Source organism: Silene latifolia, chromosome 1, assembly GCF_048544455.1.
Source record: "Silene latifolia isolate original U9 population chromosome 1, ASM4854445v1, whole genome shotgun sequence".
Lineage (NCBI taxonomy): Eukaryota > Viridiplantae > Streptophyta > Magnoliopsida > Caryophyllales > Caryophyllaceae > Silene > Silene latifolia.
Window position 1 is genome coordinate 147,638,146 of NC_133526.1, and position 24,685 is coordinate 147,662,830.

Sequence of the window (24,685 nt, forward strand, 5' to 3'; positions counted from 1 at the left end):
GTTATTATAAGTATTTTCACTACAAACAAAGCTATTTCTGCGCTAAATCATTACCTATGTTAGTTGTGTTTATCAAATTTATTTTTCAAACCAGTTGATTATCTCATTGTATTAAATTTACATATTTAAATAAATATTAAAGATTAGATTAGAATGTCAATTAAAAGCGTTGATTATTATACTCAAAATAAAGTACAAATATACATATTATGCAATATCGTATCTTTTGGAAATCTTGATTTATTTAGCTTTTCATAGTTTCTAAAATATAACCACTTATATTATATTTGTCTATGTTAAAAAATTAACATATTTATATAACTGTACAACTAATAAACTATATAGTATAATGAATTTGTATAATGTAATTACATCAAATTAATCTCGATTAAAAATCATTTGGACGAGGGATGAAAAAATGACAAGGGGTATCCTTAAAAATTCCAAATAAAAATGATAAGGGTATAAATGGTAAATGAGGATGTGCAGAGGTGAAAAAGCATGAGCCAAAACCCAAAACATATTGTGCAGGAGAAGATAGCGGGTGTAGAAGGGAAGAGAGCAAGATGAACACAAGCTTGACGCTAAGACGTTGTTTCTGCTGTCTCACCACTCCCTCTTCCTTGAAGAAGAAGAAGCCATTAGTTTTTCTGGGAACTCCCCAGGTATTACTAATTCAATGCATCTTTTTTGTATTCATCCTTTTCTACTCCATCCTTATGTTTATTGTCGTGCAGGTGTGTGTTCAAGTACTTGACACTCTTTTCAATGCATCTCAGTCTTCAGATTCTTTTTTCCAGGTTTCTCCCTTTTCTTCATCTTTCTCTTAACTTTTATCTATGTGGGATTACAGCTTTTTTTATTTTTCATCCAATCATCCAACCCCACAATTCGGGGGAGCCATTGAGACAATGGGGTAATGCTGCTGCTGTTGTAGACATTTGATGAAATTACTTGTAAAGTTTTCATCTTTATTAAATATGTCAACTATGGGCAAAAATGGCTCATAGAATATCTGTTGTTCATTGCTGCGCTAAAATAATACCTTGGGTTATTGGATCTTCTTTTTGGGTGTTCATTTTCGCAGTACACATATACTGTTGACAATTGTACCCTTTTCATTTCCCCTCTCCATTTTCCCTCTCTAATCTCTCTAATCTATTCACTCTAATTTCACACCTCCATTCTTCTCCTCTAATTTCGTTCCGATTATTGTTGTCGATGATACATTACTGCGTTGGTGTAATTAGGGAGTTTATTAATGCATATGTAATTGCTGTACTACGGAGTACTACTATGTACATTACTAATGACGCTGACTACTTTTTCTATATGTAGTACAATAATAGTTGGTGGGTACTAAGTAAATGCAATTGGGCTAATTAACTACTCCCTCCATTCAACAATTATCACCCCATTTCTCCAATTTATGTGAGAGGTATTATATTAAAGTGGGGTGATAAAAGTTGAATGGAGGGAGTATGTACTACGCTTCTACTCCGTATTCTAATTTCTATACGACATTAACCCTCAACACCAGCGACCACTTGGGTGGGCTACCCGTCAACACTCGCCAGCCAGCCAAACCAACACCACCACTATTGGTCACTTGCGCCGGATTTATGTCACCCACAATCCCACACCAATTAACAATAATCAATTTGAACATAAACCCTAATTAAAAAAGACACAGTACAAAACTATAACAAAGAGTCAATTTCATTAGTGAATTAAATACTTGTTCTATATTCGAATAATCATTCATAATTGCATAATTTCAAAGAGATTGAAGGAAGTTAATGATTTTAACAATAGTGAGAAGGTCGTATAGAAAGAAGGTAGAGAGAATTAGGGTTGATGTTTTTTAGTCAAGGGTAGATAATGGAAATTTTAGTATAAATGTACTCTAATGAGTAAAATGTGTACTGCGAAAATAAAGTTCGTTCTTTTTTTGTTGAGATATGCTATACTTGTTGAAATCTGAGTCTTATTTCAAACAAATTTTGATTTAGGTTGCAGCAATTGTGACCCAACCGCCTCAAAGGGGCAGAATGGCACCTCCCTCTCCCGTTGCACAATATGCAATGGATAGAGGCTTTTCTCCAGATCTCATTTTAACTCCCTACCGTGCCAGTGAGGTGATTATACTCTCTTTCTTATCTAAAAAAGGCCTAAGTTAAGATATTTTTTGTTATCCCAATTCATATTAATACTTACATGTTGTCAACTTTTACATGACGGTAAACCCTGGCGTCAACTGAAGCTCGGGTTTTTAAATTAACGGGAGCATTGTAATTGATTCAACTCATATGAACCATTAGTAATTTGGATCTGGGTATGGATATAATCTTTCGAATGACGCTACTTGTTATTTTTCGCTTTGTCCATTCATGTCCAACAATGTTTGGGAGTCTGTTATGGCAAATATTCAACTCTGGAGTCTGGACTATGATTTTTAGAAGCTCCAAGTTGAGAATTTTCCTATCCTATGTATATGTTAGCCAAACTAGTCCAAAAGTTGTTCTCCATCTAAAGAACTTTGTTATAGTTATTAGCTATTGTTTTCTCTAACTCGTGTAATAAATGATAAACAATGTCATTCAATGATAATTTCATGTAGCTATGCTACACAGGAATCATTTTTGGCTAGTTTACAAGCCTTAGAACCTGAATTATGTATCACAGCGGCATATGGGAATATTCTGCCCACCAAGTTTCTGAAGATTCCAACACATGGTAGGTCACTATCTCTTGACTGATCATAATCACCGGCTTTCTGGTTTATCTATTCAGAATTATTTTCTCGTAGTTTTTTTTAAGGAGGGAGGAGAGGATACTTAATCTCATTTTTGACTTGTAGCAAGTGCCGTAGGTTATAAGATTTAGAGAGTCACCCCATTGTGTTTTCTGCTTGAGGCTTATAGACCTGATAGATAGCTAGTTGGCAAAGAACGGGTAATCCAGATGGGGCACATTTATTTTGATGCTTGATTGAGACTTGAGAGCTACATTAAAATTTTGTTTTTACCACCTGCACTGCCTTATGCCCTTAATAATTGCTACTTCCTAAAGAGAGGTCATGTTGAGAAGGATCGATGCTACTCTTTCAAGGGATTTATGACTGAAATACCCTTGTATATTCCTGATTTTGAAAAGAAATGTCAGAAAATCTGTATCCGTTTTTGTCATACACAAATATACTCTGGATTAGTGCATACGTCTTTTGGTAATATGGCTTTCCCTCCTAAACTTTAGCTTCAGTTTCTGTTGATAAACAATCAATGAGGATCCTTTTCTTTTGTTCTTATGATTTCGGATTTATGCTCGTCTTCGGACAAACCCAAACTTGAAAGTTTTTTGTTTTCCTTTTACATAGGCACAGTTAACATACACCCGAGTTTGCTGCCCCTTTATCGTGGTGCTGCTCCTGTCCAAAGAGCATTGCAGGTTAAAATGCTTTTATGAATCTCTTTGTAAAATGACCGATTCTTGATATTTTAAGTCATCGAGATTGAAAATTTTCCAGGATGGTGTGAATGAAACGGGTGTTTCATTAGCATTCACCGTTAGAGCGTTGGACTCTGGTCCTGTCATTGCTTCTGAACGAATTACTGTTGATGAAAATATTAAGGTACGCATGCTTTGCACGAACTGCAATTCTCGCGATCTTCCATTCCAGTATAGCCTGTGTAGCTGTGGTCTGTGGCTATGAACTTTTTGATATTTGGTTTTTGATAATGTACCCATGAGGCCATCATAGTTCACCTTAATCTTGTCTTAATAAGACTTACGGTAAATACTTCTTTTGATGGATGCTTTTAGTACTGTAGCATGCAGTTACCAAAAATGATGTATTAGATAGGGTGATACGGTTAAATATATCAAAAATATAGTTCCGAGGTCTCATTGTTCTTTGGCTTTGAAAAATGATGGAATAGAACAAAATGACTCGCTAAACTTTCCTCGTGTAAATACTTATGTAGTTAATTGGGGTTTTGGGGGTGCATCTGCTCTCAGTTTACCGTCTCACTTAAGTAATACTCCCTCCATTTCATTTATTTTGTCCTACTTTCTATTTTGGATGGATTTAAGAAAGCTAACAAGTGATCAATATCAAGAGTGGTTTCCCCGACTAGAGAGTAACTTAACTGATAAATGAATCATCATTCGAGCATGGCCATGCATTTCAGTTACAACTCCTCGAGTGGCCCTGAGAAATAACTAAACCTCGAATCCTGCAGATATAAGCACAGTATGAAATGACCCAGAAAAAATCTACTTAGCCTCCTGTTACGGGAGACCATGAGAAAGAAACCAAAGTCACCCAAAAACTGCCTTACTCAAGAGACAGTCGATAGTCAAAAGAATCGACTCTAGGAACACAATGGACGTCCACTCCACGACCTGGCACCGAATGTTTTTAAACATTTAGGACTCCATTACGTTGTCACAAATTTTGTCCTACGAGGTATCGTTATAACTCGCATCCGATCAGCCAACTGTTTGACTTATGGCCCGTTGTACCCACCATCAATCGACTGCACAATATAATAGCCAGAGTTATCAGCTCATGTAGGCGATTACGGACCAAAACAAATATAATGTAATTCAGTTCACTTTATGGCGTTGAATTGTCAGTTTCAGACAATCCACATGAAAAACAAAATATGAAATAAAACGATGAAGTTATAAATAGTATATGAAAAGGATAATGTATCGAATCCATAATCAACTACTACAACTCAGGAACACATTTAATTCCCATGGAAATAACGTGCCCTTCATGCTTATCATAATTCAACGATTTATTGAGAGGATCCGCGATGTTGTCATCCAAAGCTATCTTGTCAATCACTATCTCTTCTTGCTTCACGTAATCACGGATTAGGTGAGCTTTCCGATGTACATGTCTAGACTTGTTGCTAGACTTTGGCTCCTTAGCCTGTAAGATGGCACCTCTATTGTTACAATAGATAGTGATCTGGTCATTCGAATTAGGAACTATCGTAAGTCCTTGTAAGAATTGACGCATCCATATAGCTTCCTTTCTTTGCTTCCGAAGCAAAGATAGTACTTCAGTTCGGTGGTAGAATCCTTTCAACATCCTGTTTGGAACTCTTCCACCGACCGTGAAGACCATTAAGAGTGAAGACGAACCGACCGAGATTTTGAATAATCTCGATCCGTTTGGAAGCTAACATCTGCGAACCGATTCGCGTAGCTTAGTATCTCCTCCATAAGTCACTACCCTATCCTTAGTCCTCCGTAGGTACTTAAGGATGTTTTTAACATTATCCAATGTGTTTCACCGGATTCTTTTGGTACCGACTCGTCATACTCACGATATGCCACGCCTGGGCGTGTGCATGTCATGGCATACATGATTGATCCTATGGCCGATGTCATAAGGAACACGACTCACGCGCTCAATCCCTTCAGCGTCGTAGGCGTCGTGGGTGATCGAGACTCGCTCAAATGCATCCCGGCGTCATTGGAAGGTTCCCTTCTTGAGTTGGTCATCTTTGAACCTTTCAAGAATCTTATCCAAATAAGACTCATGACTCGGTGATAACGTCCGTCGTGATCTATCTCGATAGATACGGATTCCCATATCGTTGTGCCTCACCCAGATCTTTCATCCGGAAATGGTTCTTTAACCATCCTTTAACCGAAGATAAGAGAGGAATGTCATTCTCAATCAAGAGTATGTCATCGACATACAATATCAAGAAAACAATCTTGCTCCCACTCGACTTGATATATAAGCATGGTTCCTCGACCGATCGAGTGAAACCATACTCTTTTATCACCTGGTCGAAACGATGATTCCAACTCCGAGAAGCTTGCTTAAGTCCATAAATGGAACGCTTAAGCTTGCACACTTTCTTAGGATTTTCAGGATCTATGAAACCTTCGGGTTGTACCATGTACAACTCCTCCTCCAAATAACCGTTTAAGAAGGCGGTTTTCACATCCATTTGCCAAATTTCATAGTCATGAAAAGCGGCAATCGCTAAGATAATCCGAATGGAATGCAGCATAACTACGGGTGCAAAAATTTCATCATAATGCAATCCGTGCACTTGAGTGAAACCTTTTGCCACTAGTCGTGCCTTATAGGTATCGGTTGCGCTCGTCTACGTAACGCTTTATTTTGTAAAGCCATTTGCACTGTAGAGGTTTTACCTTATTAGGTAAATCAACTAGATCCCATACGTCATTCTCATACATGGAGTCCATCTCGAATTGCATGGTTTCAAGCCATAGCTTTGAGTCGGAACAGGTCATGGCACCTTTATAGGTAGCGGGTTCATTACTCTCTAGAAGCAAAACGTCACTCTCCTCGACCATACCAATGTATCTGTCCGGAGGATTAGAAACGCTACCCGACCTCCTAGGTTCCTGAGGAATGTTAACCGTATCATCAGTTGGAGGAACAACTTCCTCCATCTGTTCCTCGGTTGTTGGTTCTGGAATCTCTGACAGCACGAAGGTTCTATTACTTGTCTTGTTCTCGAGAAATTCTTTCTCTAAGACCTTTGCACTAGCCGCAACAAAAACTCGTTGTTCGGTAGGCGAATAAAAGTAATGACCAAACGTTCCTTTTGGATAACCAATAAAGTATGTCTTGATCGATCGCGGGCCGAGCTTATCCTCGTGTCTCCACTTGACATAAGTCTCGCAGCCCCAAACCCGAATAAAGGACAAGTTAGGGACCGTTCCCTTCCACATTTCATATGGAGTCTTGTCGACAGCTTTAGTCAGACTTCGGTTAAGTATAAGAGCAGCTGACAAAAGAGCAAAACCCCATAATGAATCAGGTACTACCGTGTGACTCATCATGGATCGAACCATATCAAGTAATGTTCGATTTCTCCGTTCGGACACACCATTTAATTGAGGTGTTCCAGGTGGAGTTAACTCTAAAACGATTCCAGAGTCTTTAAGGTGTTGATCAAACTCATTTGAAAGATATTCGCCACCCCGATCTGAACGGAGTGCTTTAACCTTTCTACCCAGTTGGTTATCAACCTTGTTCTGGTATTCCTTGAATTTCTCAAAGGACTCACTTTTATGCTTCATTAAGTAGACATATCCGTATCTACTCAAATCGTCCGTGAAAGTGATAAAATATCTACAGCCATCTCTAGCGGTAATTGACATAGGTCCACATACGTCAGTATGTATGAGTCCTAATAGGTCACTAGCGCGCATTCCAACACCTTTGAAGGAAATTCGAGTCATTTTGCCAATGAGACATGATTCACACGTGCCATATGTAGAAAAATCGAATGCGGGAATAGTCCCATTCTCGACGAGTTTCTTTACACGTTTTTCATTTATGTGTCCCATTCGACAATGCCATAGATAGGTTTGATCTTTGTCACCAACCTTTAATTTCTTATTATTCACGTGTAATATATCTGTAGTTTGATCTAAGATGTAAATTCCATTCATGGAAACCGCTTTGCCATAAATCATTTCATTAAAAGAGAAAATATAGCTATTATCCTTTATTGAAAATGAAAAACCGTCCTTATCAAGTACGGAAACAGAAATAATGTTCTTAGACAAACTGGGTACATAGTAACAGTTATATAAATATAACTCAAAACCACTAGGGAGTTGGATTACATATGTTCCCTTTGAGACTGCAGCAACTCTAGCTCCATTCCCGACTCGCAGGTCCACATCACCTTTTCCGAAAGGTGTGATGTTTTTTAGGCCCTGGAAATGATTACACAGATGAGAACCACAACCAGTATCAAGTACCCAATCATATGAATATAAGATGACATACCAACAGGAGTGACGCGGCCTGCTTTTATGTCCTCACGGTACACGGGACAGTTCCTCCTCCAATGTCCAGTCTTGTGACAATGGTGGCACTCAATGTCACCGCCCTTGCTCTTTGCCTTGCCTTGTGAGCCACTAGTCTCACCAGGCCCACTCTTACCGTTTCCTGGCTTCTTAAACTTTGGCTTACCTACGCTTAGGTCGCGGAGCTTTGCCCTTACCCTTATTCTTGTTGGAAATCATGAGAACATCTTGCTTCATGCTCCCACTCAATTTCATATCCTTCTCGGTCTGTACGAGAAGTGAGTGTAGCTCATGAGGACTTTTCTTCAAGTCATTCATGTAGTAATTTGCCCTGAAAAGGGCAAAACCGTCATGAAGTGAATGAAGCATACGGTCAATGACTATGCTCTCACTGATTTTGCAATCAAGTGCCTCCATTTTCTCGACATTCTCAATCATGTTAAGAATGTGTGGGCTAACCGGTTGACCCTTCTGGAGTTTCGCATCAAAGAAGCGACAGGTATGCTCATAAGTAACGATTCTCGGTGCTTTTGAGAACTCGTTAGTGAGCGTGGTGAAAATCTTGTTTGCACCTGGGCAATGAAGCGTCTCTGCAAATTGGTTTCCATTGCAAAGATGAGTACGTTCTTTATCGCACCCGCTACTATGACGAAATCACTATAAGCAAGTGACTCGTTAACTCCTACATTAGGGCCTGGGTTTACCGTTATTGGCTCAGTTAAGTACTTGAGCTTACCGTCAGCAATGGCAGCATTCCGCACAGTCCGCAAAGTTGGATCCGTCGTTTTTCAGACGTGTGAACTGATTCATGTGGTCCATGAAAGCTTTCAGCCAGGACTCGCGTCCAAGTGTGGCACTTGGCATTGGGATTTCGTTATTTCCAGCCATTTGTTGTAACAGTATTATCAAAATAAAAAGAAGAATAAAAATAATAAGCATACTCATCGTTATGATTTAAGTCTTAATGCAAAACTGTTATAAGCGAAGACTCAAGCATTTATACAATTGAATGGCAAAAATGAGTGATTTATACTGTAAATACTTGCTAAATTTAGAAAGGGGACAATAATTTTGAGGTAAATTTTGAGGGGAGAGTGGAACATTTAATTGAAATGGAGGGAGTATGAAGTTATCAAGCGGCTAGTGCAATCGACTTACAAAATGTTATTTTATCAATTTGTATGCAGGCGCCAGAATTGCTGGATTTGCTGTTTGGTCTGGGTGTGTCACATTCAACCATTTTTATCATTCAACTATTCAAGTTCCCATTTGATATATATGGGATAGTTCACTAATAATAATTCACACGTTTAATTTACTTATATCTTATTATTCTTGCATTGAGCTAATCCTGTACTGTTGTAATGCATTTAATTGGGACTATAAATTAGGAGGAGCAGCTTAAGAGTAGCTTATCCTGTACTGTCATAATGCGTTTAATTTACTCCGTGTTAATACTGTGTTGTATTTTTCACAGGATCCGGACTTCTAGTACGCGAGCTTCCGTCAATACTTGACGGAACAGCAAGTAATAAAGCTCGACCTCAAGATGATTCTAACGCTACCTTGGCTCCCAAGGTACCCATTCTACATCCACACCTTCACAAATCAACAATTTTTCAAGCACAGTGGTTTCCTGTATAAGTTTGGCATAAACTAAGAAAGATGATTCCCCTGGTTTACAAATTTGGTTGATGACAGTCAAAGTCGAACTAGTTGATTGCAAAGGTCAAATGTTGTCATTATTTTAGGGAAAGAGGGAGTATAACTATAACTGTGTGGTTGTTAATGAATGTTCATGTTTTGTGCAGATTGCTCAAGAAGAATCATGGCTATCATTTGATCAAGATGCTTTTGTCGTACACAACAAGGTAATACTCTCATGGCTTTGCTCATGAATTTCAGCGTCATGACACAACATTTCCAGGTTCGTGCGTTTGCAGGTTGGCCTGGAACTCGAGTTAGGGTTCAAGCTATGGACACCGCAAATGTTGTAAAGAAAATCCTAGATCTTAAAATCATCACGACCAGAGTTTCCAATGCTGCCAGCATTCGGACTGCTGAGGATGATGTTGTAACTTTCAGGAATGGTGCATTGATCTTTCCATGTGGCAAAGAGACTGCATTGGAGGTAATACTTTAGGTTCCTTTTATCATGGTACTCCATCTGTCCATGAATAAGCTTCCTGGTTTTCAATTATGTGACCGGATTGAATGGTCACGGTACAGGTCTTAGAAGTTCAAGTCTCAGGAAAGAAAGTTATGGATGCAACCTCATTTTGGAATGGCTTGAAAGGCCTGAAATTGCAGAAACTTATAATACTGCAACGCGATAGATGAAAGCTGGTGTACTTTTTCACTTGGCATCCTTGGAAAAGTAGCAACGGATGTTATAATCGCTAAAGCTATGAAGACAAGTCAAAAGAGGCAGAAAAAAGAAATCTAATTTTCATTTTTTGTGGTTCGCATCCTTTTTTTATAAGCGAATAGAAAAGGTGCCTTGAACTTTAGTACCATTTTTGAGATCCCTAGCTAGTTGCTTATATAATTCGTATCTATACAAACAAAGGCAGAGTTAGAAATGTAATTTCAAAGGGATATTTGCTTAATCTTGAATTTTAATTTTTTTTAAAATAGAAAGAGCAGTTTTTGAATGATCTTCCCTGGTTGTGGTCCTCTGCTCGCATCAATGCCTCAATGGATACCAGGGTCTGGAGCTCGCCGGTGCTCTTTGGCAGAGTTATTTGGATACCAGGGTCTGGAGCTATATGCACATGGAATGGAAATCTGTTTGGGAGTAATTTTGGGTCCAAATTTTCCGGGGAAGGAAATGAAACAAAATGTAAATACAGCATGATGCACAATACAGACACACACAAAAATCAAGTTGTATTAGAGATACAATGCTAGTGTTATATTAACATGTCTTTGACGTTGCCATTAGTCATAGAAGAAGGGTATTAGATGGAAAGTAAATGAAAAAAAGTAAAGTCCGTATGTGAAAAAATAATTACCATGTACTTACCAAATAAAGAAATACAACACCGGAGAGAATCAAATTGAATTCTAAAGTCCGCTCTGGCGTTTAGCTCTTCAGTTAAGACACCTATTTCTGCTCGAGATCAAATCTCGTTTCCTTCTGTTTCGAGGTCACCACAGGTGAGATTCTTTTCCCGGATGACAAACTTGTCTTTGTTTTTGGGTTCTAGATCTTCAATTAGGTCACCTCTGTCTGAAGTAAGTTGCCATTACCCTTTCGGTTTGTCCATTTTTGAGGTTTTCATTTCCTTGGAATCCCTCTTTTCCCCTAATTCTTCAGTTTCTTTGTTTGTGGACATTGATTTGCTCTCCAACTTAGAACCGGAGAGCTTTTATCAGTATTTTGTCTACATCAAAGAAACTTTGGTTTTAGGCTCTCCCCAAGTTGAAAGTTCTCATGCTAGATTGTTGTCAGTTAAGAGTGTTTATTTTAGCCTCGACGGAAAGTTGTCGCTTTTTTATGCTACTATGGAATTCATATTGTCTCAAGTTTTTGGCATATTTTCATTCTGTAGCTATTCTAAAGGTATCAAGGAAAAGATATTGTTCTTTATTGAGGATGGTATTTTTCACTTTGATGATCTTATGCAGTATTGTTGGCCTTTTCTAGCGAGGTTTATCATGCTTGCTGAGTGTGACCACGATTTTATTTTTACTTGTTGGGCTACAATTTGCTTTCATATTTTGAGCAAGGCAGATTCTCAGTACTTTGTTTCTCTTAAGCTTGAACGGGAATTTGTCGTCTTAATTAGAACCAATCATAGTTTTGGATCTTATCCAATTGTTCTTACAATCCTTAGTATTCGTAACATGGCACATAAACTTGGTAGGTTATGGCTGCTTTTAGCACTTTGTGACATTATAAAGTCACTTATGCATTTTTTTTGCCTCAGTATATGTCTTATGAATATTGCATTTTGGAATGTTAGGGGTACTAAACGAAAGAATTTTGCCCAAGAGCTTAATTTCTTTTGCTCGTCAAATGGAATTAAATTTTAGCTATTTGCGACACTAAATCAACTTCTAAGCCCGAACCTCATCTGATAGCTAATTATGGGTTCAATAATTGTGATTTTATCCCTAGTACTGGCTTATCAGGTGGTATTTGGTTATTTTGGAAAGAGTCTATCTCCATGACCTTTTCGATAAATGTCACTTTTAAGTCGAACAGATTCATTGCTTGTGAGGTGTGTGACTTAACGAATAATGTGGTATTTTGCCTTATTTTTGTTTATGCTCCTGCTCAACCGGCCGAAAAAACAGACTTTTGGAATGAATTTCAGAACTTTATTCTTAATCTTGATTTGCCTTTCTTATTATTAGGGGATCTTAACGAGATTAAGAGTCCTAGTGAAAAAGAAGGAGGTGCAAAAGTTACCAATGCACGTTGTTTAAGATTAACTAAGTTTTTAAGTAATACTAATTGTGTGGATCTACCTTTTTCCGGTAATTTTTTCACTTGGAGAAAAAGGAAAGCTGGTTCTGAAAATGTTTTTGAAATCCTTGATAGAGCTTTAGCATCTCCTAATTGGATTAGTATTTATCCAAACATGCAGTTTGTGCATCATGCGTTCACTAGCTCTGACCATTGTCCAATTTCTGTGAAGTTTCATGACCAATTTCATACGAAAGCCCCGCCTTTTCGATTTGAACTTATGTGGACTCTTCGAGATGATTTTAGTAAATTGGTAAAAAAGTGTTGGCAATACCAGTTTCAGGGGTCTTATATGTTTTGTCTTTCCCAAAAATGCAAATTCTTGAAGGAAAAGGCTAAAAAATGGAATCAATCTACTTTCGGAAATATTTTTAGACAACTTTCGATTGCTGAAAAAAAGTTAGAGAATATACAAAACCAACTTGGTTCTTCTCATTCATCGGTTTTAGAAGTCGCACAGTTGAAATGGCTAAAAAAGCGTGATGCCCTCCTCGACTACAAACGTATCTATTGGCAACAAAAAACTCGAATAGACAAAGCTAACTTTGGAGATAATAATACTAAGTATTTTCAAAATCATGCTACAATTAGACGTAGTAGAAATGGTATTAAGCAATTCATTAATAAGGATGGTGCTCTTTTTATTGATCAAGATCTCATTCAACAAGAAATATCTAATGAGTTCAAATTGAGGTTTACAAACAATCATCTTTGTCATTTTGATAAAAATGAGGACTTTAGGTCTATTAGTGGAATAATAACGGATGAAGATAACAACTTTCTTACGAGTAAGGTTAGTAAGGAAGAGGTTAAAGAAACTGTTTTCAATTTAGCTGCAGATAAAAGTCCTGGACCTGATGGCTATCCTGCAGAATTTTTTCGAAAATACTGGGATATAGTAGGAAATTCTGTTACCAAAGCAGTTTTAGCATTTTTCCATTCTAGTAAACTTCTTAAAGAAGTCAATCATACTTTTATAGCATTAGTCTCTAAAATTGATAACCCCCAATCAGCAAACCATTTTCGGCCAATTAGTCTTTGTTCAACAATTTATAAAATTATTTCGAAAATTTTAGCAACTCGTCTCCGAAGTGTATTACATAAGGTTATACATCCGTATCAAGGTGCTTTTACACCTAATCGTTTTATTCAGGATAATATCCTTCTAGCGCATGAGATCTTTAACTCTTTTAAGCGTAAAAAAGGTAAAGGGGGATGGATTGCTATTAAACTTGATATGGAGAAAGCTTATGATCGACTTGAATGGAACTTTATTGAAGAGACTTTTACGCAAATGGGTTTTAATCCTACTTGGATTTCTTGGATTATGGAATGTATTAAAACTGTTTCTTTCTCGGTTCTTCTAAATGGAAGACCGGGGAACGTGTTCACACCTACTCGAGGTATTAGACAGGGAGATCCACTTTCGCCATATATTTTTATTATGTGTGCTGAGGTTTTAGCAAGATCTCTACAAAAAGAATAGCGATATTAGTTCTAGTGATATTGGTATTAGAATTGGATCTGGATTGGAAAAAATTCCATTCCTAACTTTTGCGGATGACACTATCATTTTTGCTAAAGCCTCTAATCAGAGCTGTAGAACTATTAAATCTATTTTGGATAATTTTTGCACGATTTCTGGACAATTTGTTAATTTCGACAAATCGACTTTCCAGTGCACTAGAAATATTGATCGCTCACTTCATGGGTCTTTTCGAGGTATTCTTGGTATGAACGAAGAAGCTCATTTGGGTAAGTACTTAGGTTGTCCTTTAATTGACGGCAGAGTTACTAAAAATATGTTTGAAAGTATTATTAATTCCTCTTGCGCTCAATTATCGAAATGGAAAGCGAATTCTTTATCGCAAGCTGGTAGACTGGTTCTTGTTAATGTTAACCTTGCCTCGAAGGGAACCTTTCAAATGCAAAGTTTCCTCCTTCCCTCAAGTATCCATAACAAATTAGACAAAATTAATAGAGATTTTTTATGGAATAAGAATCCTACACAGCGTTCTCCTAATTTAATTGGTTGGCATAAAGTTTGTTTACCAAAGTCTCTTGGTGGATTAGGAATAAAATCCTTTGAAGTAGCTAATAAAGCCCTTCAAATGAAACTTTTATGGAAAATTCTTATGGAAAAGGATAATATATGGGTCAAAGTGGTAACTAAGAAATATTTGAGAAATTATTCACTTTTTGAACATAAGCCTAATTCAGTTTGCTCCTGGCAATGGCGTAAACTCATGAGTATTCGGGACATGTTTAGAAAGAGGTTGAGATGGCAGGTAGGTAATGGTAGCAATATCAAATTTTGGACTGACAATTGGGTCTTTTCTTACCCTCTTACTAGAAATATAGATGGTCATAGTAACCTTGATTTAAATCTTTTGGTTAAAGATTTCATAACCCCTGATAAACAATGGGATGTTAGTAAATTATCAGATATAGTAAGTAATGATATTGTTAACCAGATAGTTAATATTCCATTGCCACACAATGATATTCCAGATACCCTTCTTTGGGGATTGTCTGTGGATGGAAATTTTTCGACCAAAACAGCGACATGGTTAGCACAAGGCTTGTTCTATAGAAATATTAACAAATGTGAATTTTACTGGATTTGGAAACTAAATGTTCCTCCAAAATTGAATTTTTTTCTTTGAAAAAGTTGTGTAGATGGTCTCCCTACGAAAAGTAGGCTTCTAAGAAATTATATAATTGTCCCACCTCAATGTGTTTTGTGCAATCATCCAATTGAAGATAGAGATCATTTCTTTTTCAAGTGTCCCTTGATTGCATCGGTCATCCAAGACATGAATATCATTAACTTTAACAATTTTTTGGCAATATATGATAATATTGCAAGTCAGAGCTTTATAGAGAAACTTAATCATCTTAAAAGTTTAATTCCAAAAGCCGATTTCATTAATATTGTATTTATTTGGTGGAATGCATGGTTTCATAGAAATGACATTATTTTTAATGATGTTCATTTTAATATTAGCAAAATTATCATGTTATGTAATAATAACATCAAGATTTGGAATGAGACTAGATATAAGGATCTTAACAATCCTGATAAAGACGTGTCAGTTAGAAATACTACTAGTAAGGAGGAAATTTGGTGGGAGAAACCTAAAAATGGGTTTGTAAAGCTAAATTTTGACGGATCAAAAATAGATGGTAACAAAGCTGCTCTAGGATATTCTATAAGAGATCATAATGGTAAAGTCGTTTTGCTAAGAGCAAAAAATTGCGGATCTAATAGTATTCTTGTTGCTGAAGCTCTCGCTTTAAAAGAAGGCATTTTAGCAGCTAAATACTTAGGAATCTCGAAGTTAATTGTAGAAGGTGATAATTTATCTGTTATCAACTCAATCCGTAGTACTTGGCAAATTCCTTGGGAAATATCTAGTATTATTAAGGATGTAAAATTAGATCTTCAGTTCTTTAATGAAGTGATAATAAAACATTACTTTCGTGAAGCCAACAAAGTTGCCGACTTTATGGCTTCTATTGGACATTCATGTCCAACTCTTTCGAGGTGGTTTGAAAGCCGGTGATTTCAACTTACCTCTATCATTCGAAAGGATGAGATAAGTTGGTCCTACATTAGAGGATCAATCTAGTTTTATTACCTAAAAAAAAAAAAAAAAAAAAAACAAATTGTCTGAATCGTAAAGGCACATTACTATGGGGTCCAAGTGTCCAACAATGAACCTACAAAACAGAGTTGATAATATTCCCAAATCTTTTTGTTTGAAATCAGTAATCAGATGTTCTAGGTGTTCTTCACTTCCTCCACTCCCCTAACTTAAATGCATGACTCCCATATGCTACTAATAGCTCCTACAATTCTGAACAAACTCTTTAGGGATGATGAATTAAACAAAGAAAACATGATACCATGAAGCTACCGCTTTCGATCTTTCCTGCGTCTAGATTCTGTCTTCTGCCATTTCTTTTTCGGCACGATTTTAGTTTTCGGTTTCAATTTCAGTTCAGGAGAAAACTTGTAGTTTGGATCCCTCATTTTTGCTTGTATGTCCTTGAAAAATTCCATGTTCAGTTTCTTGGGGCCTCCTTGCCTAAGCTCAGCATATTCTGGTCCAGAAACGATATTTTCAAATGCACCAATCAATATATCCAAGTCACTCATTACTTCCCAGACATTCATGTACCTTCCATCTGGCCCTTTCTTGAGCTTTTTCAGGGCATTCTCGACAGCAAGTTTTCTGGCTTTCTTCCCAGGAGACAACTCTTCCGGCTCATCTTCAGCTTTCAATACCTCCATAAGAGTCCTATATTTTGGAGTTTCTTCAAACTCAAATAATTTATCAATATATGCATCGCTCTTCTCATTTGGATATGGTTCAGTAGGAATATCCCGGTCAGAATCTTGTTCACTACCAGTCCAAAGAGTCTTTTCCTCATCACTTCCAGACCATACACTCCAAAGCTCGTCACTATCATCAGCATTTATACGATCCGAATGTTCTTTGGCTTTCTGTTTAACTTTCCTAATTTCTTTCTGAAGAGGGGATAGTTTCTCAGAATCAGTATCATCTTCACTCCCGGTCCAAACACAGTCCTCTTCATCCAGCTGCTTTGTCCATGCTTTCCTGAATTCTTTACTACCTGGTGCTCCTTGCCCAAATAGATCGTAGTCTTTTTTATTACCTCTAGCATAAAATCTTGATACTGTGAATATCAATTCAATATTCAGTTAACTCCACAATGCAGCCCTATATATATATATATATATATATATATAACATTAATGGCATATATTCCAATCTTGGGGCAAAGGAAGTAAGTGAGGAATTTCAACAAACACGTGGAGTGCATGATTAACATCCAACAAAAAAAAATACACAGAATACCTTGAAATGAAGTGGGTTGACAAAGTTTATATACAAGTGGATGGGTGAAATTGGGAGCAAGGGAATCACGTAAAAGTTGAGACCTGACAAAAAAAGAATAAATGAAATAAGCCATGAATACTTATGATTTATAAAATTAATATAAGGAGAGAAAGAGAGGAATAGAAATATAGAATAGAATACCTGTAAGAAGAAATGTTTGAGAAGAAAGTTTGGAAATTTAAGAAGTGGGTGGTTAGCCTTCGCGCCATTTACCAACGCCTTTCTTTCTTCCTCCGTATCAATCCTTGGCTTTTGCTTGTTTCTTCATGACTAATTTCAAAACACTAGTCAACGAGGAAATACGAGTGAAACAAGCAAGTTTTAAATAGGTAAGAAAAATGGCTAAAATACACTATAAAAATTGAAAGTGAGGCTCACGACTCACGAGGGGGTGTATAAAGAGACAAACCTCTTGCACCACATAAGTGATGTCAGGCGAGTATAAAAAGAACTTTGCGAATAAAAAGATTTAAATTCTTACTTAACTATCGAAAGACTCCACATCAACTAGCTTAAATTGAGCTAGTAGCTCATCAAGCCTAAGCTCAAATGGTCCCACAAGAAAATAAAATAAACCAAATAAAAATAGTTGTCTCATTTATTTTTTATTTAGTAATTAAGAATTAAATAAATTAATAAAAAAGTGTGTTAGTTAGGTCTCATCAAGCTAATACTAAAAATGGTTCACCATTGGAGTAACTTGTAGCTTGAAATTGTTGTTGCTCAAAAAAATGATGTGGCAAAGGTAAGCTAATACCAACTAGCTTACCATTGTGGATGCTCTAATAGTGAGATATTGGAATGCACACCTACCAAGCTACGATAAAGAGAGACAGATCGACAAGATTGAAGCCAACAGTGGAGCTTAATTTTGACACAGTGTCAACAGGAGTAGAGACGGGATTACACGAGGCCATAGATGCTCGGCCAAGGATATCACGAGCATATTGATTCAAAGATAGAAAGAGGCCCGTGGAGCCGCGATGTACCTGTATTCCAAGGAAATGATGAAGTTGCCACGGTCCGTCATTGCAAATTCCTGTGAGAGGTCACCAATAATTTGTCGAAGCAAAGATGTGCTCGACGCAGTTAAAACAATATCATCAACATAAAGAAGTAAATAAGCCATATCGGAACCACGTTGAAAAATGAACCAACGACGGATCATAGATGCTGCCACGAAATCTGATAAGGTTAAAGTTGTATCAACTAAACCAAAATAATCCTATAATACTACTAACTAATAGTTAGTGGCAAGACAAGTATCGAATCTATAGGGAGACGGTAATATTCAGTTTGTTAATATTTAAAGTGTCTTAAAAGTAACTATTTTCTTGAAGGTTTGGTTTGGTTGATTTCTTAAGACTAATTGCAATAAAATAAACGGTGTAAATAATAATATTAAAAGGTTTAGGGAGCGGGTTCACTAAGTCAATTATCCGGGGGTGTATTTTAATCAATTGTAAGCTCAATCGAATTACCTAAGGTCACAAGATCGATCGATTTAGTTATGCCCTTTAGATTCAGTTTAACATGCAATCACTATCATTAAACTTAACCTATCTGATTATCGCAGCCTATATCAAACGATAATTCATGCTTTGTTACTAACAATTAAATCCTTGACCCCCTTCTAATCAACCTAGATCTCCTTTACCCTAGATGAAGTGATTAGCTATTCATGATAAGAGAATTAACCACAATAATAATAAAAGGAGACATAATTAAAAGTATGTAAGAAGAACAATTAAGCAATTGAATAACTAGATTGAATAATAATTAAAGAAAGATTAAAGTACCGTAGCAAATGATTGTAAAAGGAATTGTAGATCCGAAAATAATGATAGCCAACTTAACTTACGAGTTTTAGGAGTTCTAATGGTAAATAAAGTGTAACCTAAAAACATAATACGAGCTTAGTATATATATTACAAATTAGACGACTTGTAACACCCCGTATTTTATAATAATATTTTACTAGTTGGAAAGCCCGTGCGATGCACGGGGCTCTAATAAAGATTATCTTTAACAATGTGCATGTTGAATGTTCCAAGAATTTGTTGAACAATATATTGCAAACGTTGGTTTACATTGCCATGTTTGGTAGCAGAAGTCAACTAAACTACATATAAAAAAAAAAGTCCAAATATGTTAAAAATTGGAATGCACAAAACTTCTGGTTGATTTAGTTGATTACTGCTGGATCTTCAGTCCCTGTAATATAAAAGTTACTCTCTTTGGTATTAATTATATCAGTTGTATAGCAGAAGTCAACTAAACTAAATATAAAAAAAGTCCAAATATGTTAAAAATTGGAATGCACAAAACTTCTGGTTGATTTAGTTGATTACTGCTGGATCTTCAGTCCCTGTAATGTAAAAGTTACTCTCTTTGGTATTAATTATATCAGTTGTATAACATCCAAAGAGACAGTTGTATTATTCAATTATGTAGTTACCTATTTTTATTGTTGTAGGCACCATCAATTTTTAGTTAACATAAAACAGTATTGCCAAATGTGGTTTAATTCTACAAAAATAAACATGTGATAATCGAAGCTAACCTTTATGTGCTTCGCAAATTAGATTAACCTACAATATCTACCCATATATTCGACTATGTAAGCATAAGACGGTGTAAAAGCTGAATGAGGGTACGCAAAACAACAGGTATCTCGATCATATATGTAGCATGTTTGGAGAATTTGTTATATCTTTAACCAATAGAATTTGTTTTCATAATTTACAATTAAGACTGATATTTCCTATGAACTTCATGTAAACAATATCTTTCGTGTGACATTGGTATACTTGTTCCCTATCATCAGTGTAGGGCATTCATCCCTTGGTGATGTTGTTTTTTTACGTTGTTACTTAAAGCTAACCATGACTAAAATCTGAGTTCATATAAATTTCAACATGATTAAGTGACTGCCCCTTGCCTCTATTTATCGTCATGGCGTCGCATGACCTCAATGGATATTGTCTCCGGTTAAACACGAAATATATTTTTGTATCTGAGAACCCATCATTATCCCCTTGTATATCTATGAAGATATGAGTCATTAAAGTTGCATGTCTATTATATAGATGTATTTTTATATCTTAGAGAATAACTAACTACTCCAATAACTAAATACTCTATCTGTCTCAAATCTTTTAATAAATTGTTTACATATGCTCCATATACTCTCTCCGTCTCGATCAATAGTTATCTATTTCCATTTTTGGGTGTATAATTGAATAGTTATCTATTTCCATTTTTGGCAACCTTTTGTGGCTCATGTGCATGTGGTCCAAATTCACTCATATTTATTTCCTTAATCTTTGTGCCAAAAGTAATACTCCCTCCCATCCACTTTTTTTCTTCCTCTTTGAAGTGGGCACGGAGATTAAGGGCGGGGAGTATAATATTGATAAAGATATGAGCGGGGTTTGGTAATTGGAGAGAGGTATGAATAATTAGGATTAAATATTAATAAAGGAGATGAGTGGAGTTTGGTGATTGGAGAGAGGTATGAATAATTAGAATTAAATATTAATATAGGAGATGAGTGGGGTTTGGTTATTGGAGAGAGGTAGGAGTATAATATTAATAAAAACTTTCTCAAAAAGAAAAGGGGAAGAAAACCTGAATAATCCGTTTTAGGAAATAGGGAAGAAAAGAGTGGATGGGAGGGAGTAGATAACTATTGATCGAGATGGAGGAAATATATACATAAAGACCAAGGTACAAAGACAGAGGAATTGATTTTATATTTTTAAAAGATAAAGTAGAGAGTATAAAACATACCCAAAACAGAAACGTAAACTATTGACTAAAACACTCAAAAAGGGATAGTGTAAACTATTGACCAGGGAGGGAGTAAATGTTTAATTTTTTAGAGTTTAGGATAGATAGTAGGTATTACTTGTATATCCGATTAGATCTATATTAGTTTTATTAAAAAATTTGATTATAGGATTAGTTAACTGGCAATATGATTTATATTAACTTCATTGTGTATGCACTTTATTGTGAAATTTTCAAGAGCAAATTTCGTCTTGCCGAGTCTAACTCAAATACCTAGTCAAAGTCGCGTATAATGAAAGTAAAAAATGACTCATTTAAAAGCAAGGATGTCATATGGAGAAGGGGTGTGAACGATGGTGGAAACCATAACTACCTCAAGAGTTATGAAGATGTAAATATTAGCTTTATGTATGTCTTAACGCCCATAGTTGACATGATGTACAATTTAATACCGGCCTAATAAATCGTCATTTACATTCACTCCAACCAAAACAAATGCACTGATATAATTGAACACTTTTAATAGAGTTTTTTTTTTTTTTTTTTTTTTTTTGATGACGAGGGGTTGAGTCCCCCCCGGGCCCATGCATTCCCGCACCACCACATGGACCATGTAAGCCACCCCCTTCGGGGGCTGCAGTGGCCAAGTGATCATCGCCCCAGCTGGTAGTCGAACCTGGGACCTCTCAACTCCTGCATTTCTGCAAGCTTCAAGGTTTAACCCAGCTACCACTTGACTAACACCACTTGGTTCTTTTAATTTTTTTTTATGACAAGGGGTTTGAGTCCCCCCGGGCCCATGCATTCCCGCACCACCACATGGACCATGTAAGCCACCCCCTTCGGGGGCTGCAGTGGCCAAGTGATCATCGCCCCAACTGGTAGTCGAACCTGGGACCTCTCAACTCCTGCATTTCTGCAAGCTTCAAGGTTTAACCCAGCTACCACTGGACTAACATTTATTATTGTAGTGCTACTATTCTTATATTTACGATAAATGTTAACATTTATTATGAACCAATTGCTTATTTATTATATTCATCACAATTATGGAGTATATACATATGTTTCTCTGTATTAATTTACTAATAATGTTTACCACCATCATTATATAGCTCTGTTTGGCTATATGCCCATTTTTTTTAGAAAATATACAATGTCTAATTGGTTTTGATTTTGACTTCGCTTTTATAAGCGTTTTTTGTCAAAAATTATTAAACATTTCTCTCGTTTCCAATAAACTAAAGTACTTCGTATTTAAACATTTTTTTCCCCTACTATCTTAATTATTTACCAAAATTTTGTTATACCCTGCCAAATGCTGATTTTTTTTTTCTGTGACTTGCTGAATATAGTATTTTTGGATACAAATTTAAGGTTGGCCGAAAGTTATCGAATCGTATCAATTCTTTTAAACATTAGAACTCACTCTGGTTCTCCTCTTCTATTATATACATCGTACTTAATAGTTTATCTTTCGAAATTTCAAGCGAATTGTGCATTTGGTATACTATTTCAACGAACTAATATAATTACCTTATTGGGATACATTAATAATGTAATAAAAGATTATTTATAGAATTAGGAGTCAAATTTGTATTATAGTCCACTTAAACTAAATTATATACGTAGTAGTAATACGTCCTGACTTAGTAGTATGATCAGATCAACGTCTAACATGGTTAGGGCACTTCAAAATCATACCTCTACCCAAAACTCATATACGGGGTATTTATTTATAGTTTTATACTGTCATTTATGTTTAAGTAGTTTGCAGATATTGGATTTGCTAACATAACTTGAAAATGGTCGGCAAAAGTGGGATGTTATGCACATAAACGTCACTATAGTCTCATACGGAGCATTAAATAATCCACTCATTCTATTTTTATTGACCTTTTTTCTCCAAAATTTATCCCAAATCAACCATCCCCTGATAATGATAAAATCGATGGACTATTACTATTACCCCTAATCTTATACTATTACTCATTCTATTAAGATGACATTCTCCCTCTTCTTCTTACTTAAGGGATAGAGTAGTAATATCACCTATATTTCTTAAATTTTTCAAAATGAAAATAAAACAATAAAAATGGAATGAATAAACTATTATCTTACACTAAGTATACTTTAATTTTTTATTGCTTAGATAAGGTAACTATTTGATTTTCTTTGGACGTTCTAGTGAAAATTAATTTTGAAGCTCAAGCTATCGTATTATAGTAGTTCAAGACCAGATAAAAATTTGTGTTACCGTACGATTACTTACGGAATATTTAAGATTGAAAAAGTACGTCTTGTTTAAGATGGAATATCCGTCTTAAATCTTAAAACGGGTCAAAGACTATCACATAGTGGTAATAAAGACAAAAAAATTTAACATTTTCTAAGCAATTTGTCATGTGATTTGGTATATATTTGACCCGTTTTAAGCTTAAGATGGATAATGTCCATCTTAATTGAGAATTTATGTAAATTTTTAAATGAACTAAACTTTAGTATGTAATTATTTACATGAATCTTGTACCTATAACCTAGATATACGAAATTATTTCAAGCTAATACTCATTTTTGTAGACTCTAAATAAGAACAATTGTCGGCATACATTATTACTCATTTACACACTTGTTTCATCTATATATATTTGGTACTTTGAAGAAACAATTGCATTTTATAGCACTCCGTATAGGATAATGATAATGTGGGTCCTATTGATACAACAACTGGTCCTTGCTTTACCAGTCTTAACATAAAACAACGTAGAGTAGTCAAATAAACGTTTTAGAAACTCAAAATTTAAAGGTGTTTTCAATATTGTTAATCACACAAATCCTCTCCATATATTATTTTCTCCTACAAAAGAAATTCACTGGAAAAACACTATGCCAATATCACAAATACTCGTTGAATATAAAGTACTAAACTGCCTCCTATAACACTTTAGTTCATTTTCAACTTAAGATAGAAAAAGAAGTTAAAGTTACCATTACTTATAACTTTATACTCACTAAACTCTATATATATGTGTGCGATTTAATAAATTTAATCTACTTATATAATGATAAAATTAAATGAAATTTGTTTTCTACTTATATTAGGATAAAATTAAATACAATTTGCTTTGTTCTTAAGAAATTTACTTTTATAAGGATAATTTTTTTTTGTTTTTTTTATAAATCTACTTTTATTAGGATACATTGAATGACATTTTAGTTCATTTTCAACTTAAGATAAAATGAGAAGTTGTTACTCACAATTACATATAAATTTATAATCACTAAAATCTACATATATGTGTGTGATTTAATAAATTCAATCTACTTATATTAGGATATAAAATTAAATAAAATTTGTTTTTTTTTAAGAAATCTAGTCTTATTAGGATAATTTTATTAATTTAATATTTTTTTTAGAAATCTACTCTTATTAGAATAATTTTTTTTTTTTTAAATTATAGGATTTCTAAAAAAATTGGACTCTCTAATATCGCTCGAAAAGTTTATGTCCTAAGGTTTTTGTATAAGACAATTACAGGTTTGGTTATAATTACCAACTCGAATCTTTTGTAAATCTTTTAAATATTCAAAAAAGTTTCTAAATAAAATTATCTTTATTACTACACAAATTATTTCACCAAATAGTTAAAATTGAACAACTTAGATTTTT

The 24,685-nt window shown here is 35.4% G+C and overlaps 2 protein-coding genes across 3 annotated transcripts; one reads left to right on the plus strand and one right to left on the minus strand.

The window, feature by feature from the left end:
* The first annotated feature begins 491 nt into the window (after positions 1–491).
* LOC141610465 (uncharacterized) lies at positions 492–10,455 on the plus strand. The gene is made up of 11 exons (XM_074428615.1): positions 492–665; positions 738–800; positions 2,013–2,138; positions 2,634–2,736; positions 3,377–3,447; positions 3,527–3,631; positions 9,009–9,042; positions 9,299–9,399; positions 9,633–9,692; positions 9,749–9,952; positions 10,051–10,455. The coding sequence occupies exons 1-11, from the start codon at positions 567–569 to the stop codon at positions 10,159–10,161; spliced, it is 1,077 nt and encodes a 358-aa protein (XP_074284716.1). The 5' UTR covers positions 492–566; the 3' UTR covers positions 10,162–10,455.
* A 5,514-nt stretch (positions 10,456–15,969) lies between these two features.
* LOC141610481 (uncharacterized) lies at positions 15,970–18,354 on the minus strand. Of its 2 annotated transcripts, XM_074428616.1 has the most exons (5): positions 18,007–18,354; positions 17,633–17,663; positions 17,365–17,493; positions 17,182–17,264; positions 15,970–16,999 (listed from the first exon to the last, which is right to left on the minus strand). In XM_074428616.1, exons 3-5 carry the CDS (start codon positions 17,430–17,432, stop codon positions 16,212–16,214), a joined length of 939 nt encoding a protein of 312 aa, XP_074284717.1. In that variant the 5' UTR covers positions 17,433–17,493; positions 17,633–17,663; positions 18,007–18,354; the 3' UTR covers positions 15,970–16,211. The 2 variants fall into 2 exon arrangements, with proteins under 2 accessions (XP_074284717.1, XP_074284718.1); XM_074428617.1 differs by lacking the exon at positions 18,007–18,354 and having other exon boundaries at positions 17,365–17,507; positions 17,633–17,665.
* Between the last annotated feature and the right edge of the window lie 6,331 nt (positions 18,355–24,685).